Raw genomic sequence first — 19,937 nt, 5'->3', positions numbered from 1 at the left:
ATTCTGATACCATTGTGATGGATAAACTATCTTGAAATGTGTCTGGAACAGAACAGGATCACAATGGAGTGGAATCCACTGGTAACAGTAATGAGGCACTTAACACGTCTGCTTCCCTTGGCAAACTGTTTCTGAAGTATCTGTAATTCAGCAAACTTTATAAATAAGCAATCTTTTTGGAAGATATCAGGAGCTTAAAGTATTACTTGGTGTGCCTGGCATCCAAATACACTGATTTTAGTATCTACAAATCTGTTTCTCCTAGAGGTGTGTTTTTTCTCATGGTTGTGTTGTAGCTACTGCAAAGGCTTGAGACACTGTGTCTAGATCAGTACCTCTGACTAATCCACTCCATTTCTCTAAGGCTACAGCTTCAAGTCAAGTATTGCCACACAGCATAGGCGTGTCCTACAGAAGGTTTTTCACCTTGCTTCTTTGCACAAATCTATAACCATGTTCTTTCTCTCTTTTTTATGCCTTTTGCAGCACTCAGCTCTTTTGTGCCTTGTCAGTTTCCAAGAGGATTGATATTTTTCCACTTCTATAGTTCCATAAGCAGAAAAACTGATTTATTGATAATAATGATTTATTTTATGAATTAATAATTGGACTTTTTAGGTGTCAACGTTGCAAATAAAAGGCGTTGTTTTAGAAGACTAAGACCACTTCTGCAATCATACAGCAGGTTTAAAAAACCTTCTGGCAATGTCATACTAAAACTCACTTTGATTTAGGTGGAAATTACAAGAATTATGCTGTTTTATTACTGTGACTGCTTTGCTGCATTAAAAGATCTTTATAGAGTGGGAGAGAATAGGTTATTAGCATAATTTAAAATATTACAAGGCATGTTGATGGGGAAATAAGGAAAATTATTCAGTAAGTCAAGGAACAAAACTGACATAAGTAATGTGGATAGAGCAAGGATTAGTGTAAGAAGAGTGGAGGAAAGATAAAGATGGAAGAAAGCTGACTAGAGAAAGTTAAAAGTAGAAGTTGATTGATGTATATGTAGAAGTAAAAGAGAAGCTAGTTCAGAAAATTGGAGGTGTCTTTTGTAGGGAATAATGGGAAAACAATCATGAGGATAACTACTGAGAGAAGATTGTTACATTTAAAATCTCATTACCAAAACTTGCACTCAATTTGTTTTGTCAGTAGGAAAGAGAGAGAGAGGCAAATTTGTTTGATTTGTAAAGTATGTGGGTCATGTTTTCATATACAAACTTTTTTGCTTGTGGGTTTTGGAAGACTTACTGCATTACTGAGCTGCAGATCATAAGTTTATAAACCTTACTGAAGATCTTGGCAAAATAATCAGGTAACGTCAGGGTAGCTCAGTGTTCCAGTTTTGCATGCACTCAAATTGCAGGTGGGCCTTATTCCAGGTGTCCATCACAGTTATTCCTGTACATGATTAGCAGAATGAGGGGAATTCAGAACATGATTGGCCTAGACAAGCAAAGAATAACAATTTAAGATGTATCTATTCAAGAAGATGGAAAAGATGGCCTGGGAAATAATAAAGATTTTATAAAAACAGTTAGTCGCAGAATAGCTAGGGCTGGAAGACACCTTTGGAGATCATAAAGTCCAACCCACTGCCAAGGCAGGAAAGGGTCATCTGGAGTCACTTCAGGGGTTCAAAGCTTCTTCTGAACTTAAATATCTTAGCTTTACAGGGCTTTTGAAGTATCATTAATAAAATGCTTGGAAATGCTTTTCTTGTTAAAGAAGTTCTCAGCTTTTTCTTTGATAGAACAGTCTTTAAATACTTTGGAGTAGTGTGTGTCATAAATAAAATAAAATGCAGAGTGAGTGTCTTGGGCAGAGCCTGAATAAACTGGTTCTTGCCTTTTCAATGATTACATATAGGCCATGAAAATATTAAATCCATCTATGTAATATATTTAAATGTTTTTATTTTCTATATTATAAGCTGCCACTTGCCAACCAAGGTAAGTGTGATTAAAGAACAAAAATTAAGTAAATAGAGAACAAAGAGAATATTATCATTGTTATTATTATTTGTTCTTGCCCTTTGACTTAGGTTAATAAAAATACTGCAGGCATTTGGACTATAATCTATCCATCCAACTTCCATTTAATTTTCAGTGGTTAGTTGTCTGTGCTAAACACAGGTCTTAAATAATGGTTTATCAACATTGTGTTCGATAGGCTTCAGTTTTTGATTGGTTTGGGGTTTGATAGGGAGTTTGTTGGTTTTTTTTATTTTAAGACATACTCAGTTAGAAATCTGGTTCTTCATCTGCAGGGTCATCAATGCCATTGACTACAATGATCCTTTTGCTGTTTTGAATGCCTACTTTATGTCTTTCCCACGGAAGACCAGATAAATAATACTACTGACATTCTGAATATTGAATAATTTCTTTCATGTAAATATTTGCTACATTGCTTCTTAAAACTGGAGTATTTAGAGGCTGTGCTTCCTTTTGTTTGTCCTCTCAAGTTAATCTAATTTCTTGTCCTGTAGAACAGTCCATTTAATTTGATGTTTGATACTTTTCTAAAATGTAGGCTGATGTATCACCAATATGACACGGTTGTGAAAAGGCACAAAGGACCCTTGAGCACCCAGGAAATGTATTATCAGCAGAAAGGGGCAGTGTTATTGCCACTGTGAAGCTTCCCCTATAATGGTAGCACTAGATTTGTTACCATTCTTGGTCAAGAAGGGTGGATACAAGTCTAGACAAGGTAAAAAGTCTACTCAGATTGTTACAGGGATGGAGATTTATCTTACAAGAACAAATCAGTGCTGTTCAATTAGTCTGGCAAAATAATAGCTGAGATGGATGCAATTGCTGGATTTTCAGTGTAAAGGGAGTAACTATAATAGAAAAGAACTGTTTAAGATAGGTGTCAGTGTTGTTCCAGGATTAACTTGAAGATGCTGGCTATAAATAAATCATGTATGGAAATCTGTAAAGTGATCAGCACCCCAGAGGCATATGGTTCTGAAGCAGGTAGAGTGAGGAGGGAAGAACTGCTTTGAAGACAGCAGTTTATGAAAAGGTGAAATAATATGTTTCTTGTAAATTGAACTGACTGGAGTTATGTGTCTGAAAAGATATTTGATTTTTGTATTAATTTTATTCACCTTATTGAAATTTATTTAAGAAAACCCCCTATTATTCTGCTCTGAAATGCCAAGAACTGGGGATTCTTTCAGGTGTAATGTGTGTGCGCTGTGGATTTTTTTCAAATATGGAGCCTGAATCCCTAAACCTTCAGGCTGAATAATAAGTCCACAGAAATCCATTGGTACATTTTCCAAATATTTACTACTCCTGTTGACTATGTGCAATAAGCATAAGAGAAAGCAGATTTAACATGAAGGTAAAATGCTGGTATTGCATAGGTAAAACCAGCTTTTCTGAAAGGCAAGGAGATTCCTTTTGGTATTCAAGGGATGATTTGGAGGACTGCATACTTAAGAGCCTGTAAGATCCAAATTGATATGGATTAGGGAAGAACATTAGGATAACTGAACGTGACTTTTTAGATGTGTTTTCCAAACCTTACACCTTCTGGATGTGCTTAAACTTGCATGAAAAGAAACGGCATATTTTTGTTGTTAGTGCTTGTATACACAGAGAGCTGGCAAAGCACACATTTACATTCACTGCTATGTAGAAACCATTTTTGGCAGTGTAATTACATTCAAAGACAAACGATTTATCACGTTGCTTTACTGCAGTTAACCTGCAAAATCTTAGTCTGTTTCTCCATTGTGAAGTAGAATTTTAATTTCTGACACATACCTGTGTCTCTGAAATTGGTTAGGTGGTACAGAAGGAACTAGTTGGAATTTTCTGTTGCAAAGATGATTGGGACTATTGTGTTTGGATTTGGCTATAATTAGTTGTTTTATTAAACAGAAGTTCACTAGTACAAGACAGGAAAAGAAAGATTAGTGATAGGAAAGAAAAATGAGGGTTTGGTAGTTGTCAGTGCATAAATGCTGGTTTTTTGTGATATTCTTACTGGCACCTCACATTGTCTTCAGAAATGCTTATAAATAACAAAAACATTGAATTACCTTCCTTTGCTGTTGTTAGACTTGAATTTTATAACATTTTGATTCTAAAAAATTAATTCAAAATATGGAGAGTTGTATAATAGTTCAAACAAACTACCTGCTGCATCTCTGATTTACAACATTCATGATATTCTGGAAGAGATTCATGTTGTTGCACTCATTTGCATTAATCAGAAGAAATTCAAGTTCATAAATTCAAGCTTTTCAATGTCTGAGTAACTTAATTTGAAAGAAGTTGTCATATAATAGGTGACATTATTCACCATTCTAGTTCTGCTAAATAAATTTTATAGAATGTATAGTTGTTTCCTGGTCAAGGACAAGAATCCAAGGCATCAGGCAAAAATCTGTGTTCTGAATAGAAATGTGAAGATTTGAAGATGCAGCAGGGCTGGTGATGTTCTTTGGAGATGTAAGCAAGAGTGACTGTAAGCTATTTGATAAGACAGTAACATTGCACTATATTTAGAAATCATGTTTTTAAAAAAGATACTGTAACAACGCAACAAGATGATTGAATGCTATGCTTTTCTTACATTTTAAAAATTTTCACTTGCCATCAAGAAACCAAATTAATTTTCTTTTTCGTTTAGGTGCAAAAAAATTGTAGAATATTGATGAGATTGACTTCACTGTTACCCAATAGGATGGTTTAAAACTAATCTTTGTTTCTTTTTTTGTTTAGGCCAAACAAATAATCTGAGCTTCCTTTCCTTTCCATCATAAGTTATCTTAGTCTTTCAGTCCTTAAGGTAGTCTTTCTGTAAAAAAGTAAATGCAGTATTTCATCTGGACAAGAGGGTCTTCTAAACTGGTAAAATGTCACTTCCTTGTCTTCCTGAAGCACATTTTTAGTTTTTTAACACACCCCCACACCCCATGTACTTTTCCTGCACTTCTGAGCTGAGGACTGAAATAACCTGATCTTAGAACTAACCCATCTTCTGATATATTTTATGTAGGTTCTGGTGTTTAAAAGTTCACTGCAGTAGAAACTGTTGTTTATTTGGTACTGATTCAGCAGCTATACAGATTTTGTTTGTTATTTGCCATTCTACAGCTGGTGACTCTAAAATTTATTGAGGTAAACTATTTTTTTCAACATCCTCCAGGAAAATAGCATCTGACATATCTATTCAGGAAAAACCTGAAAAGATGGCACGCTTTTTATCAAACAATTATAATTTTTCTTCTGCCTTTTTTTTTTTCCTTAGGAAGGTCCTGCTAACCCTGGAAGTAAACGTTGGGTATCGCAGTGGGCCAGTTTGGCTGCTAATCACACACGTCATGACCAAGATGACATGAGACTGGAGTCCTCTGTGCCTGCTCCATTAGAAAATGGTATTAAAAACTGTTCTTTACTGTCATAATTGATGCTGAAAAACCTGTGAAAGGGAGAAAAGAATGATTATGTACTGTATTTAATCAGCTTTTTTTACTCCAAATGCCTCATTTTCACATGAAATTCTTCTGTTTCATTGAGCAGAAACAGTGTAAAAAACAAGCTCAGCAGTAGTGGTGTCTGCATGGCAGTTAAGTGCCAGTATTACACTGAATGTAACTTCACTGGAGAGTTTATAAGCTGTTTAATATTAGAGAAACTTTCACTTAAATAGAGTTTGGGTTGATCTGCATAGGATGTTTCTTTCCTTATATCTTTCTTAATCTAAATGGACTTCAGTGTAATGATTATTAAACAATTCAACCCGAGACACTTCAGCTGAAGCATAGCATCCTTCCTTAGCTTGGAAATACAGAAGACCTTTTATATTTCTTGAAAACTTTCTCTTTAGCAATGAACAATCTTATCTCCCTTTCTTGTGAGTGCCAGATGTTCAGGATGTTTCTCCATAGTTTATTTTTCACATCACTGATTTTTGAGATGGTTGATTCCTTAGCATCTACAGTCTTAGCTACAAATGAGTTACTGCCATACTTCTCTTCTGCTTTTTTCTTCCTGCCAATTTCACTTTAGATGTTGTATTTGGGAGAAGTTTTACAAAGAAGTTTTGCTTTTGATGTTGCATAATGCATATATCTGTGCCAGTGCATGAAACAATTCTTATCAGTGACTGCTGCTTCTGTTGTGGCTATTCCTCCCCTCATAAGCACTGAATTTTGCCTAGGATACTAAAAGTCAAAAGCAATGGAAAGGGGAAAAATTAAACAATCTGATACACACAGAATAATTGAAATAAACAGGAAATTTTGCACTATTTGAAAGGATTGGTTGTGTACATTCAAGACACTTAAAACCATTGCTATTGAGACTGATCCTCTGGGTGATTAATCAGGAGGTTTGGTGGTATTTGATTTCTGTAGTGTTTTAAATGGTCACTTTTAGATGAGGCACTACCTAGGATCTTCTTTGGAGAGGTAAACGCTTTTTTCACCATTATAAAAATTAAGAGAGAAAGTGAAGTAACTTCTGTGTAGTGCATACCTGTACTGCAAGACTTACAAAATAAATAAAGGGGAAATAAAGCATTCAAAGCACCAAAGCACTAAAGCCAAAGGTGTAATAAAAATAAAATTTAGTATGTACATGTAAAAACCAATTCACAAAACATGTCTTGTTGACTTAGATGCCTGTAACATCTTTAGAAATCTTAGTATTTAAACTTCACATAACACTTATATAGCCAAATATGATGCTGAACAACTCCATGCCTTTTTTTCTACTAAAGCTTGTTTGAAATTCACCAAGAAGCAAGTTACATGCTTATATATGTGTAAAATATTTGATCTGGTAGGCGTGTCTGAGAAAAGTCAATCTTCACAGATGGCAATCATATTGATTTTCATTAAACCGTCAATTTGTTTCATCATTTTCAAGAACAAAATTTGTCCTGGAATTAGAAAACCTTGCTTAGATTTCAGAGGTACTTACTGTTTCTCAAATCAGTGTCTTAACATAGAATACAGAAAAAAAAAGCTGTGAGTCCTTTTGTGTTCTTCATCAAAGGTTTGATACTGCAAAGGGAAAAGATAGATTGAAGAGCATGGATAGAAATTAGCAGGTATTCATAAAGCATGATTGTTGATACTCAATTAATTGCTTGGAGGATTCTTGCAGAGAGAGAAACCCCATAGTTCATTTCTTAATCCTGGAGCAACCAAGTCCGAACATGGTATGCAGAGCAGTTGTTTATAGATCTCTCCTGGCAAAAAGGGAGTTGACAGATCTCTGTTACTAAGTGTGTCACATTATATTGCAACAGCAGACAAATGAACTGCAAAAGTAATTTTTTCTATCCAAATATTCAAAGTCAGAGCAATTCATAGAGCAATTTATATCATCTTTGAGTACTAAAGGCTTGTTTCTGACATCTCTGTGTTTGTTAAATGGGCAAGGAAGGCACAGTCATCATCACTGTGGAAAAATAAAGTTTGGTTTCTAAAACAGTCATTCCTTGCAACAGTCCATGCGATGGCCGTGCTTTTCTGCCAAAGGAGCATTCATTCTGTGTACACTAAGAATTCAGTGAAAGTGCTTTAGCACTAGTACGGCATTCTTTAGGTGCTTTGTATATGTTTTCTATAAATTTTTATACTACAGTGTCTTGTTCGAGATAAAAACATTTTTGCTTTCTCAGCCATGGTAAGTTCTGTGTTCATGAGTGGGGCTTTTCAATATTGCTGTTAAGTGTCTCCCAGCACTGCAGATTCTTGCCTGAGTGAGGCCTCACAGGGAGAGGCTGTAGTATGTCCATAAGACAGACCTTGAGCTGTGGAACAGGCAAGTAGGGAGCAAGAAGGAGGAGGAGCTTACTGGCTTTGGTAGTTTTGAAATCTGGTCCTAAAGGTGCTTAGGAATGTAAGACTTGCTTTCCACTTCCTGTTGTAATGGTGTACTGACTGATAGAACAGTGATTTCTTACCTGTTTTAACCTACTATGAGATCATAAAAACCTTGTTTGTATATGTGATTCAGCAGGCTAAAAGAGTTTGTAAATGTTTTTCTACCTGTCTAAATATAACTGATCTTGCCATATAACAGCAGAGTAGACTGATGACTTTTTCTGTTCTGTGTTGTATTAGTCTTATGCAGCCTTAAACATTTAGTCCATCTATTTGCCTTGCTGTTAAATATCTTCTCAAATATTTTTTTTCTCTTTCATTTTTAGACACAGACATCAGTGAGTCTGGTATTTCTGTTAGAAGTGCTGGTTCAGCTGCTTCTATGAACAGCCAAGGTGAGCGAAAGAGGAGGACACTTCCACAGCTTCCCATAGAGGAGAAAGTGAATGAAAACTCAAAACCAAAAACTGTATCTCATCAGAGGTCAGAAATAGGTGAAAAGCAAGACACTGAACTTCAGGAGAAAGAAACTCCATCTCGTGCCTCAGATGCTAAGTCAAGCAGAACAATGAATGGTCTTTCACCCAAAGCTACTGGAGACAAAGTTTTTTCTTTTCCCAGCTCTTCTAGTAAAGAGAGAGTTGAAACTGGCAGAGAAACTTCTGTAGTGAAACAAGCTTTGGCAAAAATTCAACAACAAGAAAGAAAGGAGCAAGGACACTGGACACCCTCAAAATTGTCCTCCACAAAATCTGCTGCAAACCAGGTTGAGAAAGGTAGGGAGGAGATTGTTATGTCACCCAAAACTATGGATAATCAAGACAATGCTCCTGGACATGTTACAGATAAAGCAGAAATTAAGTTGGCACAGATTGAGGGAAAAAGAAGAAAAAATGAGGAAATCATTAGAGGACAAAGTCCTAAAGTACTTGGAGGAGAAAAAAAGGAATCTTCAAAACCATTAGTGAGGCAAGGTAGCTTTACTATAGATAAGCCTAGCACAAATATACCTATAGAACTTATTCCTCACATTAATAAGCAGAGTGGTTCTGCTGCCCCTTTAGTATCTGCCAACAGGTTGCGTGACAGAAGTGATTCGATGGACACTGATTCTAGTATAGATACAACACTCATTTTAAAAGACACAGAAGCTGTAATGGCTTTCCTTGAAGCTAAATTGCGTGAAGAAAATAAAACTGACGAAGGTCCTGACACTCCTAGTTATAACAGAGATAATTCCATATCACCAGAATCAGATGTCGATACAGCCAGCACAATCAGTCTTGTTACTGGTGACACTGAAAGAAAATCCACACAGAAGCGGAAGAGCTTTACAAACTTATATAAAGATAGATGTTCCACTGGTTCCCCTTCAAAGGATGTTTTAAAATCTTCTACGAGTGCCAGAGAAAAGATGGAAAAGAAAACGAAGAGTCGATCTTCAGATGGTGGGTCCAGAGCTGACGCTCGCAAAACTGTGCAATCCAGTGGAAGAATGAGACAACCATCAGTAGATTTAACAGATGATGACCAAACATCCAGCGTACCTCATTCTGCTATTTCTGACATCCTGTCATCTGACCAGGAAACCTACTCTGGCAAATCACATGGAAGAGTTCCTTTTGCCTCAGCAGATGAACTTGTACATTCCAAGATGGAAGGAAAGTCAGCTAAATTAAAATCCTCTCCTGTTGGACTTGGGCAGTCTAGTAAGTCTACCACTCTTCCAAGACCTCGTCCCACAAGGACTTCTCTCCTGCGCAGAGCACGCCTTGGTGAAGTCTCAGACAGCGAGCTCGCTGATGCCGATAAGGCTTCGGTAGCGTCCGAAGTGTCCACTACAAGTTCTACATCAAAGCCTCCATCAGGGAGGAGAAATATTTCCAGAATAGACTTACTGGCGCAGCCTCGCAGAAATCGGCTTGGCTCCTTATCAGCACGTAGCGATTCTGAAGCAACAATAACCAGGAGCTCTGCCTCCTCGCGCACCCCAGAAGCAATTATCAGAAGTGGCTCAAGGTTGCTCACAGGAGGAGACAGCGCTAAAGTTTCTGCTAGAACTCGAGCCAATAGCATTTCTCGACTTTCAGATTCCAAATCCAAATCTTTGGCTTCGGCTCATAATTCTCCCTCAGGTATGTGAGATTATTTGAAATAATTTTGTACAATGTTTTTAATGTGGATTTTCTAAATAAATTGTTCAAGAAAGATCTCTTATGAAACTGTTGAGTTTTAGTTGATGCAGTCATTTTCTTTGGAGTAAGACGCTTCCATGGCAGGTCTTGTGGAGGTTTCTCATTTAAAACTATAAAGACAGGAAATTGTAATCCTTTAACTCTTTTGATATGTTTTCATCTTGAAACCAGTAAAACAGAACTGAGTAGGGACAGTCAAATGCATCAGCAATTATTTGTTTTAGTGCAAAAACAGACCCAAGATCTCTTCACTCAAACCATGGCAGTTGAAGTTCAGAAGGTCAGCAATGCTATTTAGTACATCGAAGACATAGTATTTATTTATAAGGTAGGCTTGTAAATAGGCAATCAGAGATTTTTTTGGTAAGAATAATAACATTGAAGTAATGAATTCAGAAACTATGTACTGCCTAACTAAATCTCATAAAGTATTTTCTTGCAAAGGGTTTGCCTTATCTTGGAGTATTCCCATTCTGTGTTCCAAATCCTGGCAAATTATGATTTAATCATGATTTCCAGATCATGTTGATCTTCTTTGGTGTGGTGGTTACCCACTTGTCCCATTTGGAAGTAAAAATCCTTATAATCTATGACTTTTAACCTACTGTTCTGTTAGAAGTTAACATTTTTAGTGCAAGCAGTGTGAAAGCTGGTAGGTTTTCTCAAGAGCAATATTAAATCTATCAAAATAAAATGTGGTAATTATAAAAAAGTGAACTTCCTTGTGAAATCAGCATCTAAAATAAATGTCTGCTTGCTGTTAGAATTATCATGCTACCAGCTTTACCATATTTGCAGTCAATCCACAGTCTCAGAATAAAATTAATAGAGTAGCTTCCAGTGTTGTAGTGCACTGAAATTTTGCTACATCCCATTCAGACTTGATATAAGCCATTGCGATACCTAATTTCCCACATTCCTGCTGCCTTCTGTTGCTTGTATATCATAAGTGGACCGTGTCAGGATTCTTAGCATTGTGTATTCCCCAGGTAGTTACTTTTGGCTGTGTCATTTATTAGTTTAATAGAAATTTCTGTTGATACACAAATGGGGTGTTTGCTGAACTGTAGAGTTGACTCTGTTTGATACTATGCCAGGTGTCTACAAAGGTACCCAAAACAGGTGACACTTCAAATAAAAATTTGGTCTTTCCTTGTAAGATATAATTGGAAAAGCAGATTGTTCTCAATTTTAATCAAAAATTTGAATTGATGATGTAGCCTGAAATGTGGCAATGGTAGGGTAGGGAAGTGTCAGTTAAGACTTCTTTATGTTTATTGTAATAGTGAATACTAGTTCCCATTACGATAATGCTGATTTTTGAAAAGGTAAAGCCCAGATGTTGTTTGTCACTTCACTCCTTGTTTTCCACAAAACTCCATATGTAAATTTTGAGTTTTGTGTCTGTGTGAAGTACCGCAGGGTTCCTAGACTTTTCCCAGGTTGCTGCATTGAAGTGGTTTGCTGCTTCTGTTAAGGGAAGCAAGCGTATCTTTCTCTTCTCACTCTATTAGTCTATCACTTTGTTGTCTTTGCTAAATGTTCATTTCCCCATGTCACACAGTCAAAATTTACTGTAGCTTGTATAAAACACTGTTTTCAAGAGAGAAAAGATGCCATCTTCTCATGGGTACCCCAACATAATAATCTAGGTATTTTAAAAGACCACTGTTAGAAAAATCTACAGTAGTAACAGCCTCTGTCTTATAAAACTCTATCAGTTAATGTGTATCAACAGAGAACCCTGTCAATGTAAAGGGCCAGAATCTGAGAGCAATTAATGAAGCACTCAGAAACTTTCAAAACAAAATCATCGCTAAATAAACCAATTGAGTCTTTTTATTATATAAATAAAAAAATAGTACTGTTTAGGATTTAGAGTTCTAAATTTTGTCTGTATTAGTAAAATTTAATGTATAATTGTATTATACATGTATAATTTTTTTTACTGATTTATTTAGATTATACTTTAGGAAAATCTGAATTGTGTTGAAAGTGGTGTAATCTTCTAGTGTATATAGGGATATATGTATAAATGCATCTCCAACTACATATAGGCCACTTTTAATTCCTCAATTTAATTTTGTACCTAGAAAAGTCATCAATTCAGTTAATTTTAGCATTTTTGGAAAGTGCATGACTAAAGTGCCTCAACTGTTTGAATATATTTTACTTCAGGTAATTTATTCAAGGCGTAACAGGAATGGATTTTCTTCTCTCCCTAGAAAGACATAGAAAGACTGGAAAATGAATGATTATTACCAGTATTGGGTTTGGGGTTTTGTTTCCTTTACCAGAGGACTAGCTGCTCTCAAAATATTCAATATGTTCCATGGGTTATCTCATCAGAGGTCAGTTAACACTGCCACATTGTAGATCAGTAAAAACTGGGAGCCTCTTCAATCCAGCCTACAAAGAGAAAGTTATTTCTGCACTTCCCAAATCAATGATCAGACATACATACTTGTAAAAAGACAGCAAGAATAAGATGTAATTTCTGGATTTTTTATGGTCTTGTGTACTTTATGTGGATTAATTGCAACATAATAGGGTTAAAATTGTCTAAGCTAGCAGCAAGTCTGTAAGTTCAAGAATCATTTCTAATCCTTGATGCAGTGAAGTAGTGCTTACATCTATATGAAGAGGCAAACAGATAAATGGAGCATCTTGGGTGAGAACTGTCAGCATTCAGGTCATTACCAGAGTGTTTCTGTGGTAGGAGGCTTGGTAACTGGCAACACCGTGAAGACACGTGAAGCAGAATTAGTGATTTTATAGCACAAGCAGTGAAAGGTCTGATCAAGGCACTGCATCATCAAACAGTAGAGTGTGATCAATAAAAACAGAGGAGACCAAAGACTTATTTTCACAACAACAGAAGAAAATTGATGTTACAGAAGGAGCTATGCATCCAAAAACAAACAGCAGGATCAGACCTCATGCAAAAGTGCTAAGCTGCAACTGTAAAATTAAGCGTTGAGTCAGAACAGAGAGACCTTGAGCAGCCAGTTGTGTTTGGCAGCTCTGCTGGCTTGCTGGCCAGCTGTCCTTGCAGATAGCTAGCAGGTAGATTGATCAAAGATGTTGAGGTAACTGTGGGGGGAAAGAAATTGGTAATGGAGAAAAAACTGCACTTACTAACTATATTTTAGTTGTAGGAGCTTGGAAATGGATGCACCTTGAGAAGTCAGTGCATCAATGAGAGTTGAATTTTTTTAAGGGATATATTCAATAAAATTTATTCTCAGATCTTTGAAGTGAGAGTACGTTGTCCAAATCACGAAACTTGCCAGCTTAATGGTTGTCAGGACATTATACTTCTCACAGAATAGTCACTAAATTAGGTTTGAATGCTGATTATTTTAGTCAGGGTTTTGGAGGATTTTCTTGGTAGTGGTACTGATATTCACAGTCTTTGGTGTCTGAGATAAGCAACAGCACAACAGGTTTCAGAAATGTACATAAACTACAATGACATTTTCAGCCTGCGTAATTTAAAAATAGTTAAATCAAAAATAATTAAAAGCATATGTATGCAAATGTATATCTACCTAACTGGGAAACATGCTTGGATATGCTTGTCATGAATTACACAACTTAGAGTTTACCTCTAGCCTACAATAACTTTGTCCTCATATTAAAGAGAAACATATTGATAATATGTAACACCCCAACATTTCAAGGCCTTAAAATTTAATGGTCTTTAAAATAGGACTTTTATGATACTAAGTAATGTTACAAACTAATGTTATTGATGTCATTTCAGTTAGTATCTCTGAAATGTTTAAGCCTTTACAAAATTCAGTTATTTTTGTATAATCTTTTCCTAAAAAAGTGTGGGTGGAAAAGAGGACCTAAGACTAATCTCATCAATATATTTTATTTAAGCAAATGCTTCTAATCTGAATGTTTTAAATCGAATTAACATGATAAAACACTATTTTGTACACAGAGAAATCCAAGCTTCTCCCAGACCCAGACCCTGATGTTGAAACTTACAGTGGTAGAGTACTAGAAATCAAATCTGTTTCTGATATTTCACTTCTCATTCAATTTTTAGTTTTTAAATATATTATTACATATGCTCATTGTACAGTGCTGAGTTGCTGAACTATCTCACTTGAGAGATTTTAAGATAAATTTTATGATTATTTTGAAGAATATAATTTGAACTGGGATAAAGATTTTAAACAAAAATGGATGAAAAATGTGGGCCCAACTCATAAATCTCTTTGGACTTTGGTCACACATTGCTTGCATGCTGTTGGTGGGAAAATGTACTTTTTCTGCTCATATTTTACTTCCCTAAGATCAAACAACTTTGAAACCTCCAAAAAGAGATCAGAAAGCAATTGGGGAGACAATACCATACAATACAATACAATAAAGTTAGAAAATTTTAAAAATGTAGAACTGGACATAATTTGAAACCCACATTTAAACCTGAAAAAATTACAGAAACATTTTTGTTTTCAGCAATTGAAACTTCATTATTTATATGAGGGAAAGGATGTAAGCTTATACACCAATGTCTTACCCTACATGCTGTAATCTCTGCATTACACAAAAATTACTTCCATTATTCATTACTTAAATTCATATTGGTGTATACCTCATTTGTAATGTTGGGTTTTTTTAATGCATCATTAGAAATAATTATTAGTTCTTGCATTTTTTAATACTAAAAAACCATGTACATAATTTGATTCTGTTATTTTTCAATCACCAATAGGTGGTTACACACTTATTTCATTTTCTGCAGTACTTAGAGAGCCTCATAAATGTCATTGAATTTGGGGTTTTAAACCCCCTGGAACATTTTAGGTGGTTGGTGGTGATGGGGATTTCTTTACACTTGGTGGAATCTCTTCCTGCTGGAAATGTTTGAGGACAGCACATCTGAAATCCATTTCCTAGACTTCAGTAATTCATAAGGGGACAAGAGCCTCCTACTTGGTTTTAGTTCTCCTGTAATTCAGGCTGTCCTCAGCAACATGGCTGTATAATGTTTTATGTGCTGCATGAGAGAACATCTACTTCTTTCTCTGAGCCTGCTTTTCTTATGGAGGTACTGCAGGTTTTCATAACACGATATTAATTTTAGATATTCTTTTTCTGTACTAAGCACATAATCATAGAATCATTAAGGTTGGAAAAGACTTATGCATCATCTAGGAGTTTTATGTTTCCTTATGTAGGCATGCATTCCAGGCTTGGTGCCAGCTCCATCCTTCCTTCATATCTCTTCTTTTTTTTGTGTGTGTGTGTATCACATAAACCTTGAATGAAATTTGGGAAAAAAATCTGCAGAAAAAGTGCAATCAGACTATATATTTAAATGTTAATGAATTGGGCCCTTGTTTTGTAATACAGTTCGTTTGAGCTTATATACAGTCACTGGCTTTTACATCTTACTTCACTCATCACTATACAAAGAGCATTAGTTTTATGTTTTTATTAATTGATATTTTTTATTTAACACAAATTCTGTAGCTTTCTTTTAAAGATGTAGTAAATAAACCTTTTGTGAGGTACTTGGGGATGGATAATGAATAGCTGTGTATTTTTGTGATGTTACTGAAATAATGCTGCTTTTCCTTATTAAAGACACCATAATAATTCTTTTTTAATAATTAAACTAATTTAGTAAGTGCAAGATGGAGGCGCTTTCCTACAGATTATGCTTCCACCTCAGAAGATGAATTCGGATCAAACCGTAATTCCCCTAAACATACCCGTCTGCGTACCTCTCCAGCCCTGAAAACCGCGCGCCTGCAGAGCGCTGGGACAGCAGCTCAAAGCAGCAACACTTTCAAGCACAGAATAAAGGAGCAGGAAGACTACATTCGTGACTGGACTGCCCACCGGGAAGAGATAGCAAGGTTAGTTTGAAAGGAGTGCCCCTAAAATAACAGCTGGTGGATTTTCTGTGCCACTACTTACTGCTTTCCTTCACTCACTGAATGGGTAACCTAAAATTCTTCTCATGAGAGACAGCCAGACAGAACACTCACATTACCAGCACATCTCCTTTTAGTGGAAAATGATAGTAACTTCTGATTTATGACAGCCAAATCCTGGAAGATGAACTTCCAGTTGCATTATTGGGACTTGCAGAGGTACTTTGTGTATTTCCTGAGGCTGAAGTGTATGTGATTTTGTACTGCCTTTACATATTGAGATAAAATTTCAGATCAATCCCAGGTGACAGAGAGAGAAAAAAGTAAGCTTTGAAATGTGAGAGACCATGTTCTCATTTTAATTTTTGATTTATCAATACATTCTTTCATGTTAGGTACTTTCTGATTTAAGTCATGCGTATTCACCAAAAAGTGATTTTTTTTGTTGCAAGTCTGTGAGATTAGTATGTCGTAATATATACCTCTGTTACTGCTGGTACCACTCTGCTTCAAGTGAACCAAGGAAAAGTTAGTTGCACACTGTCATGGGTTAGCACTGGCTAGATGTTAATGCACCCATGAGTGTATGTTTTTCCTAATGAGCTACTGTGAGATGTGGTCAAGAACAGAGCAGAGCAGGCTTAAAACTTGAAAACAGAGAACAAAACTTTATTACATTACATAAGAACAGAAATAGAAAGGAAAACTCTAAACACACACACAAAACAGAAATGAAACCTTCCCAGAACATTTCTTCTCCTCCCCCAATTTCCACCCCCTACACGTTACCCTCCATAGACCAAACCCTTGGGTTTTGAATCAAACAATCACCACTCAAAAAAACCTAATCTTCAATTCAGCAAGGAAGAGAGGAGCCTCTTGCACCACAGACTGTTCCTCAGAAAACACGGGTCCACACCTTATGTGTTTCCATGTCACCTGTGGCACCGCCTGGAGAAAGTTGCCATGGTGACACCCTCCTTTCCTGTCCAGTGCTCTCACCACTGTCCATGGGCCAAAGCTGGATACAGGGCTCTTTTAAGGATGCTTGCATGCTGAGCTCTCCCCATCTTTCCCCTGGGGCCAAAGGTTCCAAGAGCAGGTCTCCCCTGAGGGCAGAGGGTGCCACCACACCCTCCCCATCTCTTCTCTGCTCGCTCCACTACAGCAAGTCGAGCCGGCCACATCCACCCCAAAATGCAGTTTATGTTCAAAAGAGACTCAAGTTCAGTCTATGGCTAACATTATGCAAGAAAAGTCCAGCTCAAAAAGCTACTCTTCTTCATCCCTGCCCATCTGGGATTCTTTTCATCTTCTTTTATCATCTCAGTCCCAAGCTGTTTCTCTCTCTGTTCTGAAGCCACTAGCCATGAGAATCAATGTCTGGGAAAAAGTTTCCTTCTGCCAAGAAAGGGTTAACAGTTTCTGGCTCTTGGCAGGGCTGCAGGCTCAGGCACTCCCAGACTCAGCAACTCTCACATGTGGCTGGGCACCTTCTCCCGGAGGGGGATGGGGGGGGGAGGACACACAGAAGGCACCTCCACAGTTTTCCTCCCCTCCATCCTGGATGGGGCCAGCTCAGGGCCAGCTCAGCTCCAGTCCTGTCCATTCTCTTCCCCCACCCTGGGCCCCAGCTCACTTCAGCCCGGCCGCGTGGTTCCCCTCAGCCCGGCCACGTGGCTGCCCACCCCCACTCAGCCTAAAGCTGAGCAGGGGAGGAGGCGAAGATGTTTCCCTGCTGAAACCAGAACCCAAAAGAGGCAGATCTTCTGCGAGTCCTTGCTTTTAACCCCTTGTGTCCTCGGAGGCGTGTCCAACCCCTCAGTGGCCACTAAAAAATGCCAACATTCAAACCTGATCACTGATTGGTTTGACCACAGCCTCTTGAAAAAACTCACTTCCCCTCAAACCAGGACACACATTCTGGTAACAAGTATTCTCATATCATGCAGCACACAGGCAGTGAAAACTTCAGAGAGCTTGCACAAGCATGTAAACGGTACTTCATACTTAGATGTCAGCGTTCAGGTTCCAAAGATTTTCACAGAACTTAACTGGGAAGCCTAAACAAGAAATACTTTTTCATTTAAGATTAATTTTAATAGTGTGGAGTATTAATACAGTGGAAGTGTTTTGCTTAGTGTGATTAATTATTTTTTGTTTCCTGATCTTGGTAATATTTTTTAACATTTGTGTTTCTAGTGTGATCTATAGGAAGATGTAGAGGCCTGAGAGGCACACAGAAGATACCTCAGGGAGTCTCATAGTACCTGGATAAATAATGAAACAAACATTTACAAAATCATCTTCCTAGAACATTTCTTTCTTTTCAGAAGTCTAAAGTTAGAGGTGGTTATAGGAAGGACTGTGTGTATATGGGAAAAATAGTTGATAGCCATAGCATATTAGTTTGTCCTGGTAAATAGTACTGCTGAACCTCTACTTCAGTGAAACTTTTTGGTATGTTTTGCTCATCTAGGAGAGATTGACAGTGGAAGTAATTGATGATTCAGTCTGAACTCATTTGATGATTAGGTTTGCAGGTTTTCCTCTTCCCTTGGGATTCTTACCCTTCCCTACATTGATGTATTAGCTTTAAAATTTGTTTTAAAGGCTGTGTACTTATCCTACCCCTCCAGCTTTATTTTCAGTGGAAGTGCTGAGAGGCTCATTTCAGTACTGCCAAATTTTTAGGTTTAGAGATTTTACACAATCTGCATTAAATAAGCTTATTTAAGGTAAAGAAAAGTAGCATTTAGCATCTGAGAAGTTCCAGGTTACTGTCATCTGTTGTCACTGCTTCCAATACCAGTTTTAGCCTCTGCTGAGAGCACTTGCTGTAGATCACTAGTTCATCCTTTCTGTGTCTCCATGTCTTTGTAGTGATTCACATTTTTGCTCCCTGGCTTTAATTTTAACTTCTGTCCTCTATAAGATACTTTTTGTCTCTGCTCCTTTTCCTTGCTAACTATAGGCTCTATTATTGCCTACCCTGGTGGTTTTTTCCGTCCCAGCCATCAGTCCAGCCTCTGTGTTCAGGGTCCCTTCACCTCTCTTTAGAGTTTTTAAAAAAATTAATAGATGGTTATATGCTCTCATTAAAATTATTTGATGTATTTTTGTTATTGTTGAATAACTGATTAAATTAGGCAGATGTAAGGATAAGCCTTTCATAAAATACATGTGTAGCAGAAAGTCATGTAGCAACCGTATGGCAAACATTTCATTGCATCCCTGTTACCACCATACTGTGTTCTGACTGGTCCTTCATGACTGACCCAGTTTGCACTTTCCATAGACTTCATGATTTACAGATGCTAATAAAATTGAAAATTTGAAAGAGGCGTTTAGAGAAACTTCCTGGACTAACTAAATTTGATTTAAAGCCACTTTGACATGGAGGGAATTTACACAGTTGGAATAACAGGAGCTTCACGATATTTTATTTAAGAATGTAAAAGTATTGTTAGAAAATCCACTGACTCAGTGTAGAAAGTGTAACAGTAGACTAGGCATAAAAATGTTTTTAGTAATCCAGTAGTTCAGCGCTCTTACAGGTATCTTAGACGTATTCCTATTTCCTTGTGGTTTTTTTCTAGCAGTGGGCATTCTCTCACTGCAGGTAAATAAGAACTAGAGTTCCAGGCTTTTGAAAAAGGTGGTCATGCTCTCTCCAGCCCAAGTCCTGTGTTCTCACCCTTTCCTATGTGTTGGAAACTGAGTCTGTTCCCTATGTAGCTGCCTGAGTGAATCTGCTCACTGAGTGAATCTAAAGCAGTATTTCCTGGAGTGGACTGAGGGATTCAGGGAATTTGAGATTTATTAGTTTTGACTCTGTGAATTGATTTGCCTTGTATGATTGCTAGGTCTGATGCAGGAAGCAGTAGAGATCTGCAAGGCAGCCTACAGTTTTGGTAAAGTTAGTAGTGTGCACCTGAAGCCTAAGTTTCTTGTCCCTGATTACACAAAACATAC

General features: G+C 37.1%; 1 protein-coding gene across 7 annotated transcripts in view; it reads left to right on the top strand.

Moving 5' to 3' along the window:
- CEP170 (centrosomal protein 170) overlaps window positions 1–19,937 on the top strand; it is a 97,309-nt gene that overhangs the window by 62,583 nt on the left and 14,789 nt on the right. For 6 of the 7 annotated variants that reach the window (XM_063390938.1, XM_063390940.1, XM_063390936.1 and 3 more), the window contains 3 exons: window positions 5,281–5,407; window positions 8,194–10,002; window positions 15,710–15,944. In XM_063390938.1, the coding sequence (XP_063247008.1) occupies window positions 5,281–5,407; window positions 8,194–10,002; window positions 15,710–15,944 (2,171 nt within the window). The remainder of the gene's footprint in view (window positions 1–5,280; window positions 5,408–8,193; window positions 10,003–15,709; window positions 15,945–19,937) is intronic. The other variant, XM_063390937.1, reaches the window with a different exon arrangement.

This window comes from Prinia subflava, chromosome 2, assembly GCF_021018805.1.
Source record: "Prinia subflava isolate CZ2003 ecotype Zambia chromosome 2, Cam_Psub_1.2, whole genome shotgun sequence".
NCBI lineage: Eukaryota > Metazoa > Chordata > Aves > Passeriformes > Cisticolidae > Prinia > Prinia subflava.
Note: the sequence above shows the minus strand (reverse complement) of the source record. Positions and strands in the feature narration are given on the sequence as shown.